The sequence below is a fragment of the Heterodontus francisci genome, chromosome 19 (assembly GCF_036365525.1).
Source record: "Heterodontus francisci isolate sHetFra1 chromosome 19, sHetFra1.hap1, whole genome shotgun sequence".
Taxonomy (NCBI): domain Eukaryota; kingdom Metazoa; phylum Chordata; class Chondrichthyes; order Heterodontiformes; family Heterodontidae; genus Heterodontus; species Heterodontus francisci.
This window is the reverse complement of record NC_090389.1, coordinates 56,930,115-56,948,415: the sequence shown is the minus strand read 5'-3', so window position 1 is coordinate 56,948,415 and position 18,301 is coordinate 56,930,115. Positions and strand designations below refer to the sequence as shown.

General features: G+C 42.8%; 1 protein-coding gene across 3 annotated transcripts in view; it reads left to right on the top strand.

The window, feature by feature from the left end:
- The first annotated feature begins 289 nt into the window (after window positions 1-289).
- ccdc66 (coiled-coil domain containing 66) overlaps window positions 290-18,301 on the top strand; it is a 91,845-nt gene continuing 73,833 nt past the window's right edge. For 2 of the 3 annotated variants that reach the window (XM_068051706.1, XM_068051705.1), the window contains exons 1-5: window positions 290-414; window positions 10,143-10,207; window positions 12,846-12,871; window positions 14,423-14,852; window positions 15,785-15,986. In XM_068051706.1, coding sequence (XP_067907807.1) covers window positions 404-414; window positions 10,143-10,207; window positions 12,846-12,871; window positions 14,423-14,852; window positions 15,785-15,986 — 734 coding nt within the window. In that variant the 5' untranslated portion in view covers window positions 290-403. The remainder of the gene's footprint in view (window positions 415-10,142; window positions 10,208-12,845; window positions 12,872-14,422; window positions 14,853-15,784; window positions 15,987-18,301) is intronic. The other variant, XM_068051707.1, reaches the window with a different exon arrangement.

Sequence of the window (18,301 nt, the reverse complement as noted above, 5' to 3'; positions counted from 1 at the left end):
GCACAGACTCGGTGGGCCGAAGGGCCTGTTTCAGTGCTGTATCTCTAAATAAAATTTAAAAAAATAAAATAAAACACCGGCATAAGAGGGGAAACTACTACCAGCGATACTACTCGAAATTGTTAAAACTGTTCTTCGTGAGCGACAGCAGGAAGATTATCACCACTTTCACATGGACTACACACCGCCATCTCTGCCCATGCGTGTTTGAACATGGGAGTATCTAGGTTGCTGATTGGTAGGAATTGAGCAGAGGTCAGGACCAATCAAAGAGTCGCTTATTATGTGAGGCCAGTAACGAGATGCGGAGTTTGTGACGGGGCCGGGTTCACGATCTGGGGCTGAGGGAGGAGCCGCCGCTCCAATTGCCCTTTTCCCAAATAGCTCATATGACGATTGTGCCATGAATTTGGGGTAATTTGTGACTTTCTAATATCATGTTGCTTACCAATCAATAGCCCGCCTGTTGTAGAGATGTTCCGCCGGGCTTGAAGCCAGCGGCGACGGTTTTAAGGGGCGGTGCGAGGGGATGGGTTGAAGCCGAGGTTATTCTGTATACTGCTTATGAGGGAACAGATTTACTTAGTAAATCCAGCGTAATGAACTGGAGCGCGATATGCGACAGTATTGCAGCTGAAGGATCTGTTGATGAGCTTGTCTGTAAAAGAAGAAAGTAATCGCATTTATCACGTCCCAATGAATTACTTTTGGAGGGCAATTGCATTTTCGTAGTCAGTTTGTGCACAAAATCTTAACAGTACACAAGGAGGCTATTTGGCCTGTCGTGTCCGTGCCAGCTCTCTGCAAGCTCTTTCAATCAGTCCTACTCTCCTGCCCATTTCCTTTACCGTGCAATTTTTCTCCCTTTAGGTGCTTATCCAATTCCTTTTGAAAGTCGCAATTGAATCTGCGTCCACCACCTTCTCAGGCAGTGCATTATAGATCCTAACCACTCGCTGTGGCAAAAAAAAGTTTTTCCTCTTTGGTTCTTTTGACAAATGTTTTAAATTGTCATTATTTGGTTTTTGACCCTTCAGCCACTGGGAACAGTTTCTCTCTATGTAGTGTCTAGACCCCTCATGATTTTGAACACATCTATCAAATCTCCTCTCCTCCTTCTTTAAGGAGAACAGCCCCAACTGAAGTCCCTCATTGCTGGAAGCATTCTCAAGCTTTTTCTGTAAGCTCTCTAAATGTCATATCCTTCTTAAGGTGTGGTGCCTAGAATTGGACACAGTACTCTAGTTGAGGCTGAACCAGTGCTTTATAAAGGTTCCTCATAACTGCCTTGCTTTTGTGCCCTATGCCTCTATTTATTAAGTTTAGGATCCCATATGCCTTTTTAACCACTTTCTCAACCAGCCCTGCCACCTTCACTGTGCACATATACCCCCAGGTTTCTTTGTCCTTGCACTCCCTTTAGAATATGTACCCTTTATTTTATATTGCCTCTCCTTCCTACCAAAATGTATCACTTGGCACTTCTCTGCATTAGATTTTACCTGCCTCGTGTCCGCCCATTCCACCAGACTATGTCCTCCTGAAGTCTATTACCGTCCTCCTCACAGTTCACACTATTTCCAAGTTTTGTGTCATCTGTAAATTTTGAAATTGTCCCTTGTACACCCAAGCTTAGGCCATTAATGTATATCAGGAAAGGAAGTGGTCCTAGTACTGCCCCTCGGGGAACCTGGTTTATTTATTTATTTTAGTTAGAGATATAGTGCTGAAACAGGCCCTTCGGCCCACCGAGTCTGTGCCGACCAACAACCACCCATTTATACTAACCGTATAGTAATCCCATATTCCCTACCTACCAACACTAGGGGCAATTTACAATGGCCAATTTACCCATCACCTGAAAGTCTTTGGCTGTGGGAGGAAACCGGAGCATCCAGCGAAAACCCACGCGGTCACAGGGAGAACTTGCAAACTCTGCACAGGCAGTACCCAGAATGAGGGTAAAGCGGTGGATGTGGTGTATATGGATTTCAGTAAGGCGTTTGATAAGGTTCCCCACGGTAGGCTATTGCAGAAAATATGGAAGTATGGGGTTGAAGGTGATTTAGAGCTTTGGATCAGAAATTGGCTAGCTGAAAGAAGACAGAGGGTGGTGGTTGATGGCAAATGTTCATCCTGGAGTTTAGTTACTAGTGGTGTACCGCAAGGATCTGTTTTGGGGCCATTGCTGTTTGTCATTTTTATAAATGACCTGGAAGAGGGTGTAGAAGGGTGGGTTAGTAAATTTGCAGATGACACGAAGGTCGGTGGAGTTGTGGATAGTGCCGAAGGATGTTGTAGGGTACAGAGGGACATAGATAGGCTGCAGAGCTGGGCTGAGAGATGGCAAATGGAGTTTAATGCGGAAAAGTGTGAGGTGATTCACTTTGGAAGGAGTAGCAGGAATGCAGAGTACTGGGCTAATGGGAAGATTCTTGGTAGTGTAGATGAGCAGAGAGATCTTGGTGTCCAGGTACATAAATCCCTGAAAGTTGCTACCCAGGTTAATAGGGCTGTTAAGGAGGCATATGGTGTGTTAGCTTTTATTAGTAGGGGGATCGAGTTTTGGAGCCACGAGGTCATGCTGCAGCTGTACAAAACTCTGGTGAGGCCGCACCTGGAGTATTGCGTGCAGTTCTGGTCACCGCATTATAGGAAGGATGTGGAAGCTTTGGAAAGGGTGCAGAGGAGATTTACTAGGATGTTGCCTGGTATGGAGGGAAGGTCTTATGAGGAAAGGCTGAGGGACTTGAGGTTGTTTTCGTTGGAGAGGAGGAGAGGTGACTTAATAGAGACATATAAGATAATCAGAGGGTTAGATAGGGTGGATAGTGAGAGTCTTTTTCCTCAGATGGTGATGGCAAACACGAGGGGACATAGCTTTAAGTTGAGGGGTGATAGATATAGGACAGATGTTAGAGGTAGTTTCTTTACTCAGAGAGTAGTAGGGGCATGGAACGCCCTGCCTGCAACAGTAGTAGACTCGCCAACTTTAAGGGCATTTAAGTGGTCATTGGATAGACATCTGGATGAAAATGGAATAGTGTAGGTCCGATGGTTTCACAGGTCGGCGCAACATCGAGGGCCGAAGGGCCTGTACTGCGCTGCAATGTTCTTAAAAAAAAAACCCGGGTCCCTGGAGCTGTGAGGCTGCGGTGCTAACCACTGCGCCACTGATTGTATACCTTCCTTCAGTCCAAAAAACAGCAGTTCACCACTGCTGTCTGTTTCCTGTCACTCAGCCAACTTCATATCTGTGCTGTCACTTTCCCTTTTATTCCAGGGGCTTTAACTTTGCTAATAGCCTATTATGTGGCACTTTTATCAAATGCTTTTTGTAAGTCCATGTACAGCACATCAACTGTAATGCCCTCATCAGCCCTTTCTGTTACCTCATCAAAAAACACAATCAAATTAGTTAAACGTGATTTGCCTTTATCAAATCTTTGCTGGCTTTTCTTAATTAATCCACATTTTTCCAAGTGAATGTTAATTTTATTCCAGATTATAGTTTCTAAAAGCTTGTCCACCACCAAGGTTAAACTGACCAGCCTGTAGTTGCTGGGTTTGTCCATGCATGCTATTTTGAATAAGGGTGTAACATTTGCAATTCTCCAGTCCTCTGGCGCCACTCCTGTATTTAAGGAGGATCAGAAGATTATGGTTAGTATCTCAGCAATTTCCACCCTTATGTCTCTCAGTGTCTGAGGAGGTATCTGATCCGGTCCTAGTGACTTATCAACTTTTAAGTACAGCCAGCCTTTCTAATACCTCCTCTTAATCAAATTTTAGTCCATTCAGTCTCTCAATTACCTCCTCTTTCAATATGACTTTGGCAGCATCTTCTTCCTTGGTAAAGACAGATGCAAAATACTTAGTACCTCAGCCACCCCCTCTGCCTCGATCCGTAGATGCCCTTTCTTATTCCTAATTGGCCCCATCCCTCCTTTTTATACCCTTTTACTATTTATATATCTATAAAAGACTTTGGATTCCCTTTTATGTTGGTTGTCAGTCTCTTCTCATACTCCTGCCTTTGCTTTGATTTTTTTTTTCACTTCTTCTCTTGACCTTTCTATATTCAGCCTGGTTCTCACTTGAATTATCAACCTGACATCTGTCAAATTACCCCTTTTTCTGCTTCATCTTACTCTCTATCTTTTTCGTCATCCAGGGAGCTCTGGCTTTGGTTGCCTCATCTTTCCCCCTCATCGGAATGTACCTTGATGATATCTCTGAACCATCACTCCGTTAAAGGAAGTCCATTGTTTCGTTACAGTCTTACTTGACAATCTTTGATTCCAGTTTACCTGGGACATCAGTTTTTAGCCCTCTGAAATTGTCCACAGGGGTCAGTGCTGGCACTTCAACTATTTACGATCCATATTAATGACTTGGATGAAGGGGCTGAGTGTATTGTAGCCAAATTTGTGGACAATACAAAGATAGATAGGAAAGCAAGTTGTGAGGAGGACACAAAGTGTCTGCAAAGATTTATAAATAGATTAAGTGATTGGGCAAAATTTGGCAGATGGCGTACAATGTCACAAAATATGAGGTTGTCCACTTTGGCAGAAAGAATAGAAAAGCAGAATAATATTTACATGGACAACAACTGCGGAATGCTGTGGTGCAGAGGGATCTGGGTGTCCTTGAACATGAATCACAAGAAGTTCGCAGGCAGGTACAGCAAGTAATTAGGAAGGCAAATGGAATGTTGGCACTTATTACAAGAGGGATGGAGCATAAATATAGGGAAGTCTTGCTACAACTGTACAGGGCATTGGTGAGACTGCACCTAGAGTGCTGGGTACAGTTCTGGTCTTACTTGAGGATATACTTGCATTCAAAGCAGTTCAGAGAAGGTTCAATTGGCTGATTCCTGGGATGAAGGAGTTTAGAAGAATGCGAGGTAGTCTTATTGAAACATATAAGATTCTGAGGGGACTTGACGGGGTAGATGCTGAGAGAATGTTTTCCCTTGTGGGGGTATCTAGAACTTGGGAGCACATTTCAAAATAAGGGATCTCCCATTTAAGATCAAAATCAGGACAAATTTCTTCTCTGAGGATCGTTAATCTTTGGTATTCTCTTCCCCAGAGAGCATTGGAGGCTGGGTCATTGAATACATTTAAGACTGAGTTAGATTTTTGATTTACAAGGGAGTCGAGGGTTATTGTGCGCAGGCAGGAAAGTGCAGTTAAGGCTACAGTCAGATTAGCCATGATCTTATTGAATGGCAAAGCAGGCTGGAGGGGCTGAATTGCCTACTCCTGTTCCTATTTCTTATGGCCCTCCTCCAGTTAAGTATTTTTACACTAGATTTCTCCTTGTCCTTTTCTATGGCTAACTTAAATCTTATAACACCATGGTCACTATCCTCTAAATGTTGTCCCCTGTCCCGCCATAGGGGTTCCACCTCTCCCAAAACCTGTCCCAATGTCTTAACCCTTCTCTCCTGCACCATCTTTCCATCCATACATTCATCTTCTCTATTCTATTTCTTTTACCCTGCTTTTCTTTTACTCCACTTCCGCTCCTCCTGGTCTCTGGCTTGCTCTGCGGCCTTGTCTTTTATCCTGGTCCGCTCTCACTCAGCTCCCACCTCTTCTGATCTCACTCCCACCCCTCCTGGTCTTGCACTGACAACATCTTATTAACAGTGAGATAAATGGACAATTATTTTTATTTGGTGTCTTTGTAGATACTAGTAGGATTCTTTGCACATCAAACAATGTAAATGTTCTGCGGAATTGGCAGGGCCTTGAAATATCATCCAAAAGTGACCACCTCACGCATTCCCTCAGTATTGCATTGAGTGTTATCCTAGCTAATGTGCTCAAGTCTTGGAATAGGACTTGAATCTACTGCCCTAAGATTCAACTAAGAGAACGATCGACTGAGCCATGTTGACACATGGGAGGAGTGGCAAAGTATTTTTTCGACACTTTGGCGAGGTCTAATTTGGATTGCACTATATGGATACTGGTGTAGGACAGATATTATTTGCCTGATGAAAGTGCCATCTGAATTTTGGAAACCAATGGGGTCTGAGTTAGTCGTCAGAAAGAAATAAAAACACTATGTGCTTGAAATTATTCTTTCCAATGATTGGTACAAATGCTTAGTGAACTTAGCAAAATTATTACTTCTGCTGTTTTCCCCAGCGGTTATAGGTTATTTAAAAGAAATGGGTTAACCAATCTGCTGGAATAGTAAAGAAAGAAATTTTAGACATTGGCATTTGTACCAATTATCAAGGCCACTATCTTTAGAATTATTTATTTTTTGATCTACTGGATGTCTTTCCATGCTTAAGAATAGCTAAACAAAGCTGCTGAGAAAACTACACAGGAAGAAATCTGTATGCACTGTGTGGAACAGCATGCATGGCTGCAGCATTTATTTCATGTCTTCAACATTTATTTCATGTCTTCAACATCAAGAATGCTTGCAAGCATGACATGAAGGCCCTAAGTGTCAACTATCGCACCTGGGAGTCACTTGCTGTTGAAAGAGGGAAATGGCCACACATCCTGTGGACTGGTGTGCATTACCATGATGCTCAGTTGGTACAGCTGCTTGGCAACAGGCACCAATGTCAAAAATTCAGTGTTACTTGTCAGCTTCACGTACAGTACTTATGGCAGATCCTGCCTCACAAGGATTGGCCTTCACAGCCATCAGCAAAGGTGCACCAAGAGAAGACCCCTCCCAAGATGCCGACCAAGATCTTGAATTCAGCTTTTTTTGTCCATGTTTGGGCCAAGGCTGTAATGAGGTCAGGAGCTGAGTGGCCCTGACGGAATCCAAACTGAGCATCAGTGAGCGAGTTATTGCTGAGTAAGTGCCGCTTAATAGCCCTGTCGACAACATCTTCCATCACTTTGCTGATGATCGAGAGTAAACTGATGGGGTGGTAATTGGCCGGTTTGGATTTGTTTTGCTTTTTGTGTACAGGACATACCTGGGCAATTTTCCACATTGTCGGGTAGATGCCAGTGTTGTAGCTGTACTGGAGCAGCTTGGCTAGGGGTGCGGCCAGTTCTGGAGCACGTCTTCAGTACTATTGTCAGAATGTTGTTAGGGCTCATAGCCTTTGCAGTGTCCAGTACCTTCAGCCGTTTCTTGATATGACATGGAGTGAATCCAGTTGGCTGAATCCAGCACCTGTGATGCTGGGGACCTCGGGAGGAGGCTGCGATGGATTATCTACTTCGCACTTCTGGCTGAAGATGGTTGCCAATGCTTCAGCCTTGTCTTTTGCACTGATGTGCTGGGCTCCCCCATCATTGAGCATGGGGATATTTGTGGAGCCGCCTCCTGTTAGTTGTTTAATTGTTCACCACCATTCACGACTGGATGTGGCAGGACTGCAGAGCTTGGGTCTGGTCTGTTGGTTGTGGGATTGCTTAGCTCTATCAGATGCTGCTTCCGCTGTTTGGCGTGCATGTAGTCCTGTGTTGTTGTTTCATTTTTAGGTGCATCCACAACCCTCTGGGGTAGAAAATTCCAAAGATTCACAACTCTTTCAGTGAAGAAGTTTCTCTTCATCTCAGTCCTAAATGATCACCCCCTTATCCTGACACTCTGCCCTCATATTCTAGATTCCTCAGCCAGGTGAAACAACTTCTTTGTTTAGCCTGCCAAGCCCCTTTAGAATCTTGTATGTTTCAATGAGAGAGTATAGGCACAATTTACTCAGGTTTGTCCAGTGATAAAAGCCTTTTGTCCCAGGAACCAATCTAGTGAACCTTCGCTGTTCTGCCAGTGCAAGTATAGCCTTCCTTAAATATGGTGATGCAAAACTGTACACAGTACTCCAGGTGTGATCTTAACAAAGCCCTGTACAATTATAGCAAGACTTCCTCATTCTTGTACTCCAATCACCTTGAAATGAAGGCCAACATGCCATTTGCCTTCCTAATTGGTAGCGGTATCTGCAGGCTGACTTTCTGTATGAGTACATCCAAGTCTCTCTGAACATCATTTAGAAATGTCACACCTTTTTAAAAAAAAAAATCTGTTTTTTTGTTCTTCGGACCAAAGTGAGTAACCTCACATTATGGTCCATCTGTCACATTGTTGCTCATTCATTTAACCTATCTATATCTCTTTGGAGCATCTGTGTCATCCTCACAGCTAACATTCCCACCTAGCTTTGAATTGTCAGCAAACTTAGGTACATTATTCTGTCTCTTTGTCTAAATCATTAGTATAGATTGTAAAAAGCAGAGGCCCCAGTACTGATCTTGCAGCACTCCAAGTTACAGCCTGCCAACTTGAAAATGCCTCGTTTATCCCTATGCTCTGCTTCCTGTCCGTTAACCAATCCTCCATCCATGCAACTCCATGCACTCTTATCTTGTGTATTAGCCTTTTGTGTGGCACCTTATTGAAGGCATTTTGGAAATCCAAGTATACTATATCTACTTGTTGCATCCTCAAAAAACTCGAATAAATTTGTCAAGCATGATTTCCCTTTTGTAAAACATGTTGACCTTGTCTGATCATACTATGATTTTCTAAGTGCATTGTTAAGACTTCCTTAATAGATTCTAGCATTTCCTGACAACTGATGTCAGGCAGTTGGCATGTAGTTCCCTGTTTTCTCTCTCCTTCCTTTCTTTAATCAAAATGATTCCTGACAACGCTGGCCGCCACTGATGTCATCAGGCTGTGCCACAGTGCGCACGTGCGCAGACTGTCTCCTGCTCTCTGCGCATGCGCTGCGTTCCGGCTTGCCAGTACTGGTTAGTGCATGTGCCGATGACGTCATCGCGTGACGTGTGCATCGTCGGGACAGTTGAGAAGTAGGGGAGAAAGCGGCTGCATGGGGGATCTGCATCTGGAGGAAACGGCTGGATGGAGGGGGCCGGAAGCGAGAGGCCGTAGACCTTGGTGTCGCCTTATTGAAGGCATTTTGGAAATCCAAGTATACTATATCTACTTGTTGCATCCTCAAAAAACTCTCTCTGGCTCTCTGGCTGCTCCGCTCCCCCAACCCCCACCCCCGCCCCGCTGCTCTCTCTGGCTGTTCCCCCACCACCGGCCCGCTTGCTCGCCCACTCCCCGGCCGCTCCGCTCTCCCCAGGCCCACTCCACTCCCTCCCATCCCCGGCCCGTTCACTCGCCCTCCGCTCCGCTCCACCCCCCCCACCCCCTCTTCCCCAGCCCGCTCCACCCTCCCTCCCTGGCCCGCTCACTCACACTCTCACTTCGCCATTGTGTGCTGCCATGTGTTGGTTAGGTTGCCTCCGTGTGATTATTTGAGCAGCGCCATCTTTAGTCCTGGCAGCTGCCTAAAGTCGCAGACTGTGACGTTTTAGTGGCACATGCTGCATTTGTGCATGTGCCACGGCAGCGCCACCTAGCGGTAGTGTTGTCAGCAAATGCAGCCTTCTTTAATAGCGATGTTACATTTGCTAACTTCCAAACAGCTGGGACTGTTGCGGAATCTAATGAATTTTGGAAAATCATAACCAGTACATCCACTATCTCTGCAGCTACCTCTTTTAGAACCCTGGGATGTAGGCCATCAGGTCCTGGGGATTTGTCAGCTTTTAGTCCATTAAGTTTTTCCAGTACTTTTTCTCAGCTGATATTAATTACCTTAAGTTCCTCACTCCCCTTGGTTACCCTCTATTTCTGGTATATAACTTTTGTCTTCTACTGTGAAGACCAACACAAAATATTTGTTCATCGCTGCCATGGGAAATGAGGAAATGGTCATTTTTCCTGTCTTTGCCTCTAAGGGGCCAACATTTATTTTAGTTATTCTTATTATATACTTGTAAAAGCTCTTACAATCTGTTTTTGTATTTCTGGCTAGTTTACTCTTATATTTCTTTTTATCAGCTTTTTGGTTGCCTTTTGCTGGTTTCTAAGACTACATATTTTAAACAAAAGTCATGCCTTCATTGTGCACACTTTAATTTAAAGACTAGATTTTGGAGTTGTGGCTCCTTACACTCTATACCAGCTTTACAAAATGTAATTGCAGAAAGTATGCAAAAGACCTTTGTATCAACCTGGATGATATTTCCGTGTAAGTAACTATTTTCAAAGAACATATTCTAAATAAGGGCAGCTTTGGTAGATGTGCTTTGTTATGCATACTAACAATTTATGCTTGCTTGTAGGGATGGTTTGAAGCTTGAAAGACAGTTTTTGAATGGAAAGCCTAAGTTAATTTTAGCACCTTATGGTAAGTGTTAATTTAGTAATTGGTTTTGTATTGTACACTGTTCACCCATAATACAAGTCACTGTTTTGGTTACATAAAGGCCATATTTTCCTTGCTGAAATAGGATAATCGTATTTTATTCTAGTCCTCCCCTGTGTTGTTTATGACATGTTTGCACTGTATTTAATTTTCCAGATCCAGACTTCACTTCTATCTTCTTAAAAATGGTAGAATTTGATCTCAGCCGTAAGGTTCCACCTGTTCATTGCCATGTAGATTTCTGAAGGCAAAGTGGGTGGGGGGTGCGGAAAGCATCCTGGGAGAGTTAACTGATAAATTTTGAAATCGGGCCATCTGTGGGAGAACTGTGTTCTATTATATACTATGCACGTCTAGTTTAAACTGTTAAGTTTTTAGACTTTTACTACAGATATTTTTCTTGGGTTCAGCATCTCATCCTACTTCTGTCGACAAGCTCTTGTTCCATATACCAGGAACATTTTAAATGGGTTGTTATTGGTGTTGATGACTGGGAAGAAAAAGATAGGTGACTGCATCTGAACAGGTATCTGAGGGAGGACCCAAACTACTCAATTCAAATAAAAGTATCCTATGGGCGCTAATCTTGTACTAATCTGAGCGTACATGATAACATTCACAGTCTTCTTGGCATTCCCTGATGGATGTCTGGCATGACGCTTGCTGCTGACAAAAATAAAAGGCAGATTACCTGAAAAAGGACAGAACAATGCAGAAATTTCATATAATACATTGTTTTTAAAGGAATTGATTTCAAGTCTCTAATCTCCATTCAAACGAGTTATAAATTCAGATGGCTTGGCATGTAAAGCCCTGAATGAAATCACAAGATAATCCAGTCCCAGTTACTCATTTTCTGTGGGAAGAACTTGCAACTTTAGGCAGTAGTGGATGGGTGGCTGATTATACACACTGCCAGAAGTCAGTGGAAAAGAAAATCGAGCGGGCCATACAATGTTTGGCAAATTTGTTACCGCCTATTTTATTATCTCGCTGTCATTGGAAAATCTGCCCCATTGGGGTCAATTTTAACTGTTGGACAGTCAGTGGAACCTGTCAGCTGGCCTGATAGACCTCAACTATTTTGAGGGCCAAACTTCTCTCATATGGTGGGCGGGCACCAAATGAATGCCCTGCTGCAGCTCCAGGCCGGCAAAGTATCAGGATAGCACATTATCATCAAGGCAGATCCGGGGGTTTGTGGGGGAGGGGAGTAGGCAAAGTGCGGCAGAGCAGAACAGAAGTTAACCCAATGTGGCAGTGGCCCATATTACTTTTGTGGAGCTACAAGGAGCATTCCTGCTCCTCCTAGTCCCACAAAATAGTTAAAAATGTTATTTTTTGGTGTCCTTTTGACTAGACTGCCAGGTGAAACTGGGCAAAGCGTGCATAGCACACACTCCACCCAAAATGGCAGTTGCTGTTCTAAGTACATCATTGGACCCCACTTTGCATAGTAAAGGGGCCTATTGATTGAATCAGGCAAGAGTTCTGGTGCCTAGTGATACGCCTTTCTGATAATGGCGTCAGTCAAATACAGAGCGGGACTGTAGAGGTAAGCTTTTCCCTGCCATTATAGTGGTACTACTACTCTGTTTCCACCTAATGGTGACAGTAAAGCATGTCCTTTATGTAACTTAATCGTTACTGTTGCTAAATACTATAGTACAACCTAAAGTCTTCTATTTCATGGTTTTATTTCGCTTTGTGGGTGGCAACATTTCCACTGAGGCACCAAATTTGTCAATTTAGTAAAAACGAGACATTGTTCAAAAGCCCATTTACAACTATTTTGTGACATCTGAAGCTATACTCGGAAAGACGTATTCTTTAGTCCTTGTTGTAGTGTTTTCACCTGTCAAAATTTTGATTGGAGGCAGGAAACAGACACTTTAGGGTGGATTTTAACCCTCCCACAAGTGGGATTGGTACTGCTTTTTCATGGTGCATTCCATGTGTATTCCTGCACCCCTCCCCCCCCCCCATCATTTTTAATGGCCTGAATACCAGAGAAATGGCATTGTAAATTAGATGGAAATATTACCTGCTGATGGCTTCATTTGGTGTACACACTGTTTTAGCAGCGGGTCAGACTCAGGCTCATACAGTCTCCAGCCTAACAGTGAAAGCTGGTGGCAGCAAGGATCCAGGCCACAGAAGGTCAGGTAAATGGGTTTTAATTTTTTTTTTAAAGGCTCCTTTTGGGCCATAGGAGCAGGTATGCTGCTCTTAGTCCCACATGAATACCTTGGGCAGCCCCTGTCCTGGGCTAATCCACCCACCCATGATCACGGCCATGCCAACCTGTACACCTGCCATTTGACAGTGATGCCATTCTTAACAATTACGTCCTCGTACCACCAATTGCTGATGTGTTAAATTTGACCCTTTTCTGTATGCAACCTTCCCCTCTCTATGGTTTCTCTTCTGAAGAAATGTAATTCAGAGGAAAAAAAACACTTTTTCATTTTTGAGAAACTAAGGAGAACGGCCAAGCCACATAGTACAGTATGCTACCACAATTGAAAAGAGTAATCAGTTACAATAGAATATATTTAAGCTGAAAACTGATCCTTCTTACTGTTACACAGTTTTCATGGTTGGTCTAATCTTATTACAGATGCTTCATCAAAAGGTGCTGAAAGGGTAAGTAATCCAAATTCATTTGTCTATTGAACATCAGAAAAGATCTACAGTTACAACATTCCATCCCCTCGCCATTGATGACAAAGATCGGGCTATGACTACCACCCACTCGGTTATGACAGAATTTTAACTATATCTCAGCTGAAGCAAAATTTGGACCCCATATGTTACTTCTCTCCTGCCCCTGCCCGCCCCCACCCCTGCCACCACCCTGGAAGTCAAAATAAGGTGCTGATCCTGCTGAATCTGAAAAAAGTACTCCCATGCCACTCCCCTCTCAGACAAACTGACAAATCCTACCTCTTGCTGATGCAACAGTTTCCCCCTTGCTGTGCTTATCATTCTATGATTCTCGAGCTGAGGTTGTCACTTTCCGACAGTCCCTCCCATTTAACGAAGAAACCTCCAAGATGAGAAACATTCGCACACAGGAACCCCAACCCCGCACCACCGCTAATGCAAAAGTCACCCATCAGAATTCCTCATATGAATAAATATGGGAAGCATCCAGCAGCACCATATGGCCCAACTGAATCAGATGTCAACTCCCATCTCTCCTCCTTTCCCCTCTTGCTTCTCCTCCCAGTTCCCTCCACCTTCCTCTTTCCCTGTCCCTCTCTTCAGTTTCCACCTCTCTCCCCCTTCTCTCTCTCTTGCCCTTCATTGTTTTAAGAAACTTAATAAAAGTGTTTTGGGAAATACACAGATTGCTTTTGTTGGTCATGGGCTTATGAGTATAAATGACAAAACCTCGGCGGTGATTCAGGAATTTTAAATTATGAAGAAAGTTGAAATGAAGTTGGGTTTATTTTTAGAAGAAATGTTGAGGTCACTGAATTGAAGTTACCAGATTTTGAAGAAAAGTTGACCATGTTAATCCAGGTAAATGGTACAAAAGTAGGAACCTAAAACAAGTAGCTCAGCAGAATGTTTGCACAGAGGGATCTTGTGGAATATGTTACCATGGAAAAATTTTGAAACAGGCAATATATACGATGGAGATGAGGAGAATCTTTCTCTCAGAGGGTTGTTAGTCTGTGGAATTCTCTTCCCCAGAAAGCAGTGGAGGCTGGGTCATTGAATTTATTCAAGACCGAGTTAGATTTTTGATGGACAAGGGAATCGAGGGTTATTGCGGACAGAGAGTAAAGAGTTGAGACCACAACCAGATCAGCCATGATCTTATCAAATGGCGGAGCAGGCTCGAAGGGCCAAATGGCGTACTACTGCTCCTAAGTCCCAGACCTATGTGTTTAAAAGGCAATTAAGTGTGTTTTTAGAGTGAATAGATTGAAGGATATGGTGAAGAGGTGGTTAATTGTGTAGCGATTGGAACCAGTAGCTAGTTTTTAGACATTAGTTGAACTGCATATAATTTTCAAGCGTTTTTATTTCTGAAATGTGATATCTCTTCTTGATGGGCTTATCGAAGAAAATATAAGCTGTAACCTGACGACATTCTACAATGCCATATCTGAAAGCATTTTTAAACTTTGGATAAAAAGGAGCATATTAATACCATATCTGCTCACAGTTTTAAATATTTGTCAGATAAAGTACAAGAGCAGAAAAACACATCTGCAGACATCTAAACAAGTTTTACGTGAAGTTCCTTCAACCCATGAAAGTAATTCTAAGACTGAGAAGCCTTTATTGAAACATTCTGTGATGAACACTATCCTTACATCTGGGAAAGGAGAAAATGCAGAACGGTTGATTGCAGATAAAAAGACAGATAATAAAACCAAAGCCAATGGTGAAACAGCTCCTAAAAATTGTCAATCTGGAAACAAAACTACTGTGAAGAAACTTGTCATAACCAAGCAACAGCCATCAAAGAAACAAAAGATCTCCTCTGAGGTGTTAAAAGAGAGCTTGGTATGTCTGACCCAAGAGCAACTCCAGAAAATTTTAGCATCTATAAGTCAAGTGAATGAAAATTCCAATCAAAACCAGGAAAGAGTCGAAAGTACAAAACCAGGTAGGTGTCATGGAGTGCTCTCTACCCATAGCTTTGGAGTCAAATATGTAAACAACAATTTATATTCACTTGCAATTCTCTTCTGTATGCAGTGGCATTCACAGTTTTCCTCTGATGCTTCCCCAAAATGGCCATTCTTCACATGTGAACTTGGGCTTAGTATCAGCAGACTATTCAGTTGGGGGTGGGTAGGAAAGAAACGCTGCTAAACCTTATCCTGGTGTCTACACATCCTTTTGAAAAGGAGCCACTGGATGATTGATTAGGAGCAAGACCCCCCAGCTAATTGTGTTTACCCTACCTTCCAGTTGAGAGTCCAATTGCAACACCAAACAGTAACACTTTGGCTGAAATGAGGTAACTTGGCAAAAGCCTGGATAACATCTGCAATCCTTCTGATCAGTATCACACTATGACAGCTGTGAGCCATCCTTTTTAGAAGCTGATAATGTCACTTTACTGTCCAAAATGTAAGCATAACTGTTCAAGCAGATCTGAGAGGATTCCAGGTAGTCTCAGATTTCTGTAGTTTACTATCTTTGGTTGCACAAAGCATTTGATTGCACAGCAACAGGAATAATGTGCTAATCAGTCAATATAGTTCTGTTTTTGTTTGTGTAACTGATCAATTTGCAGAAGGTATCCCAGGAGTGTCAATGTTTGCAGGGGGTCCTCTTGCTCAACATTCTGAAAGCAGTGTTCTAAAGTGGGTTGCTGTTTTTCCCTGTAGCATAAGAAAGCATCAACATTAAAAAAAAAATTGTTGGACTTTTTGCCAAATGTAATATTTTCAAGAAAAAAGCAAAAAATATTTTTAAATGTGCTGATCGATCGCATTTATTTTTACCCAACTGAAGGAAGGAGAAGCAGTGCAACAAGGATAGGAAACAAAAGTTTTTGCTTTGAACTACTGATGTTTTGTTCCTTAATAGGTAAAGAAGTTAAAGAAGCTGAGGCCACATGCAAGGAACTTAAAAGGGAAGATAATGCAACCCTGCCAAATGGAGTTGGCTGTGCCAATAATGAGGCCTCACAGGGCAATAGTTCATCCAAAAAACCACAAACAACTAATATATCTGGAGAAAATGTTGAACAAGCAAACCCTCTGCAAATTGAAAAGACTGTGGCTGTTGGGTAGGTATTGGAAACAAAGCAATACAGTACCATATGACTATACTAAATCAAGTACCTCAATTCTAGTATCATAACCTGCAGTGTGAAGTTGTACAATTGGTCTGTATTGTGGTATATTACACATGTAAGGTCAGGTAGGGAGTTGATGATGGCATTGTTACAGTGAGTGACCTGTGCTATCAGTGCTGCTCTATAATTAGCAATTAGTAGCTCTACAACAACATAAGCTTGCATTTATGTAGCATCTTTAATGTATTTAAACATCCGAAGTCAATTCACAGGAGTGTTATCAAACAAAATTTCGCACTGAACCACATAAGGAGCTTGGTCAAAGAGGTAGGTTTTAAGGAGCGTCTTAAAGGAGGAGAGGGGGGCATAGACGATTACGGAGGGAATTCCAGAGCTTAGGGCCTTGGCTGCCATGCTGGATTGATTAAAATCAAGGATGTGCAAGAGGCCAGAACTGTATGAGCACAGGGATCTTGGAGGATTGTCGAGCCGGAGGAGGCTGCAGAGATAGGGAGGGATGCAGTTATGGAGTGATTTGAAAACTAGAATTCGAAAATTGCCCCAGTTGGCTAGTTCTCTGGGATTTATTTTTTCCTGCTTGCTTTAGAGAGCTGCCATCCCCTAAAATCCAACTGACATTACAGCAATTTGCATTTATATGGTATATTTATTCTAGAAAAGCTTGGTTGAAGAGAAATCCATAGAGTTTAGGAAACTAGTTCTAGATTTGGACTAAGATGACCGAAGACTTTTCTACCAATGGTGGAGCAGAGTGAGGGAAGCAAGGACACTTATGAGAGTAGTGTGCAAGGGTTGTGTGGCGTAGGAAACAATATAAAACTGGTGGTGGTTGTAATAGTAAAATATGCCAAGGCCATGGAAATATATATAGGCAAGGATGCACGATAGCTTATTGGCAATGGAATATTGGATGTTACAGGCTGTGTAGGTTAAGAGGCTGGTCAAGCTGCAAGAGGATTGAAACTTTTTATGTATTCTCAGAATTTCATTCTGTCATTGAATGAATTGAAGACCCATGTTTGCTATGTTAAGTGAAATCCATTGTGATTTGTCCCATTGGAATAAATGGAAATATGAAATTCAGAATGTTATTTTTGAGGTGCGCACCATGCTGAAAGCCTTTGTAAGCAATTAATATCGTGGCATATTTGAGTGCTTCTGTCCTCTAGTCTCTTATTCTCTTGAATGTGTTTATTCATCTCTCCTGTCTGTTGCCAAATTTACCATTTTTCATATGTGATGCTATGTGGTGAATTTTGGCTGTTCAACTGTAGAAATTTGATCTTGCGTACAACTTCCAACAAATATTGATTGTATAGTTATCGTGACTGGAAATCTTAACTGCTTTTTCTCCTCCCCTACATTTCTCCCCTCCCCCCGCCCCCTTCAGGAAATCAGGGCCACTGTGACTGCGGCTGGAGAGGAACCTGGAGTGGGAGGGGCCAGTTGTCGTAGTCCATGTGGGAACCAATGACATAGGTAGAACCAGAAATGATCTGCTTGGAGAATTTGAGGAGTTAGGGTCCAAACTATAATGCAGAACAATAAAGGTAATCATCTCCAGATTGTTACCTGAGCCACGTGCAAATTGGCACTGGGTCAAATAGATTGAGCCACGCATTTAGTTCTCTAAAGAGTGATGTGGGAGGAAGGGGTTTCGATTCTCGGGGCATTGGCATCAGTACTCAGGGAAGAGGGAGCTATTCCGTTGGGATGGGCTTCACTTGAACCGTGCTGGAACCAGTGTCCCGGCCAATTGCATAACTCGGTCTGTGGACAGGTCTTTAAACAAGCAAGGGAGGGGGAGGGTTTGGGTAAAAGGAAATTTAGAAATCCAAAGAGAGAGGTCAGGGCATCTGAGCAAGATAGTGATGTGGGTAACTTCCAACAGAATGGGACAGAGAGTTTTACAAAAATTGTACATTGGCAAATAAGGTCATCGCAGGGAATAGAGGTAAAAAAATGAAATTGAAGTTCCTTTATCTGAATGCAGAAAGCATCTGTAATAAGATAGATGAACTAGTGACAGGAATAGAGGTAAATGATGTAGATCTATTTGCCATTACCGAGACACAGTTACAAGGAGATCAAGGTTGGGAAATAAATATTCCAGGGTACACAATATTTCGGACAGACCGACAGAATGGCAAAGGAGGAGGGGTAGCCCTGATAGTAACAGATGGCATAAGGGCATTAATAAGAAGGGATCTGGCCTCAGAAGATCATGAAGTAGAATCAGTTTGGGTGGAAATTAGGAATAGCAGGAGTCAGAAAACACTGGTGGG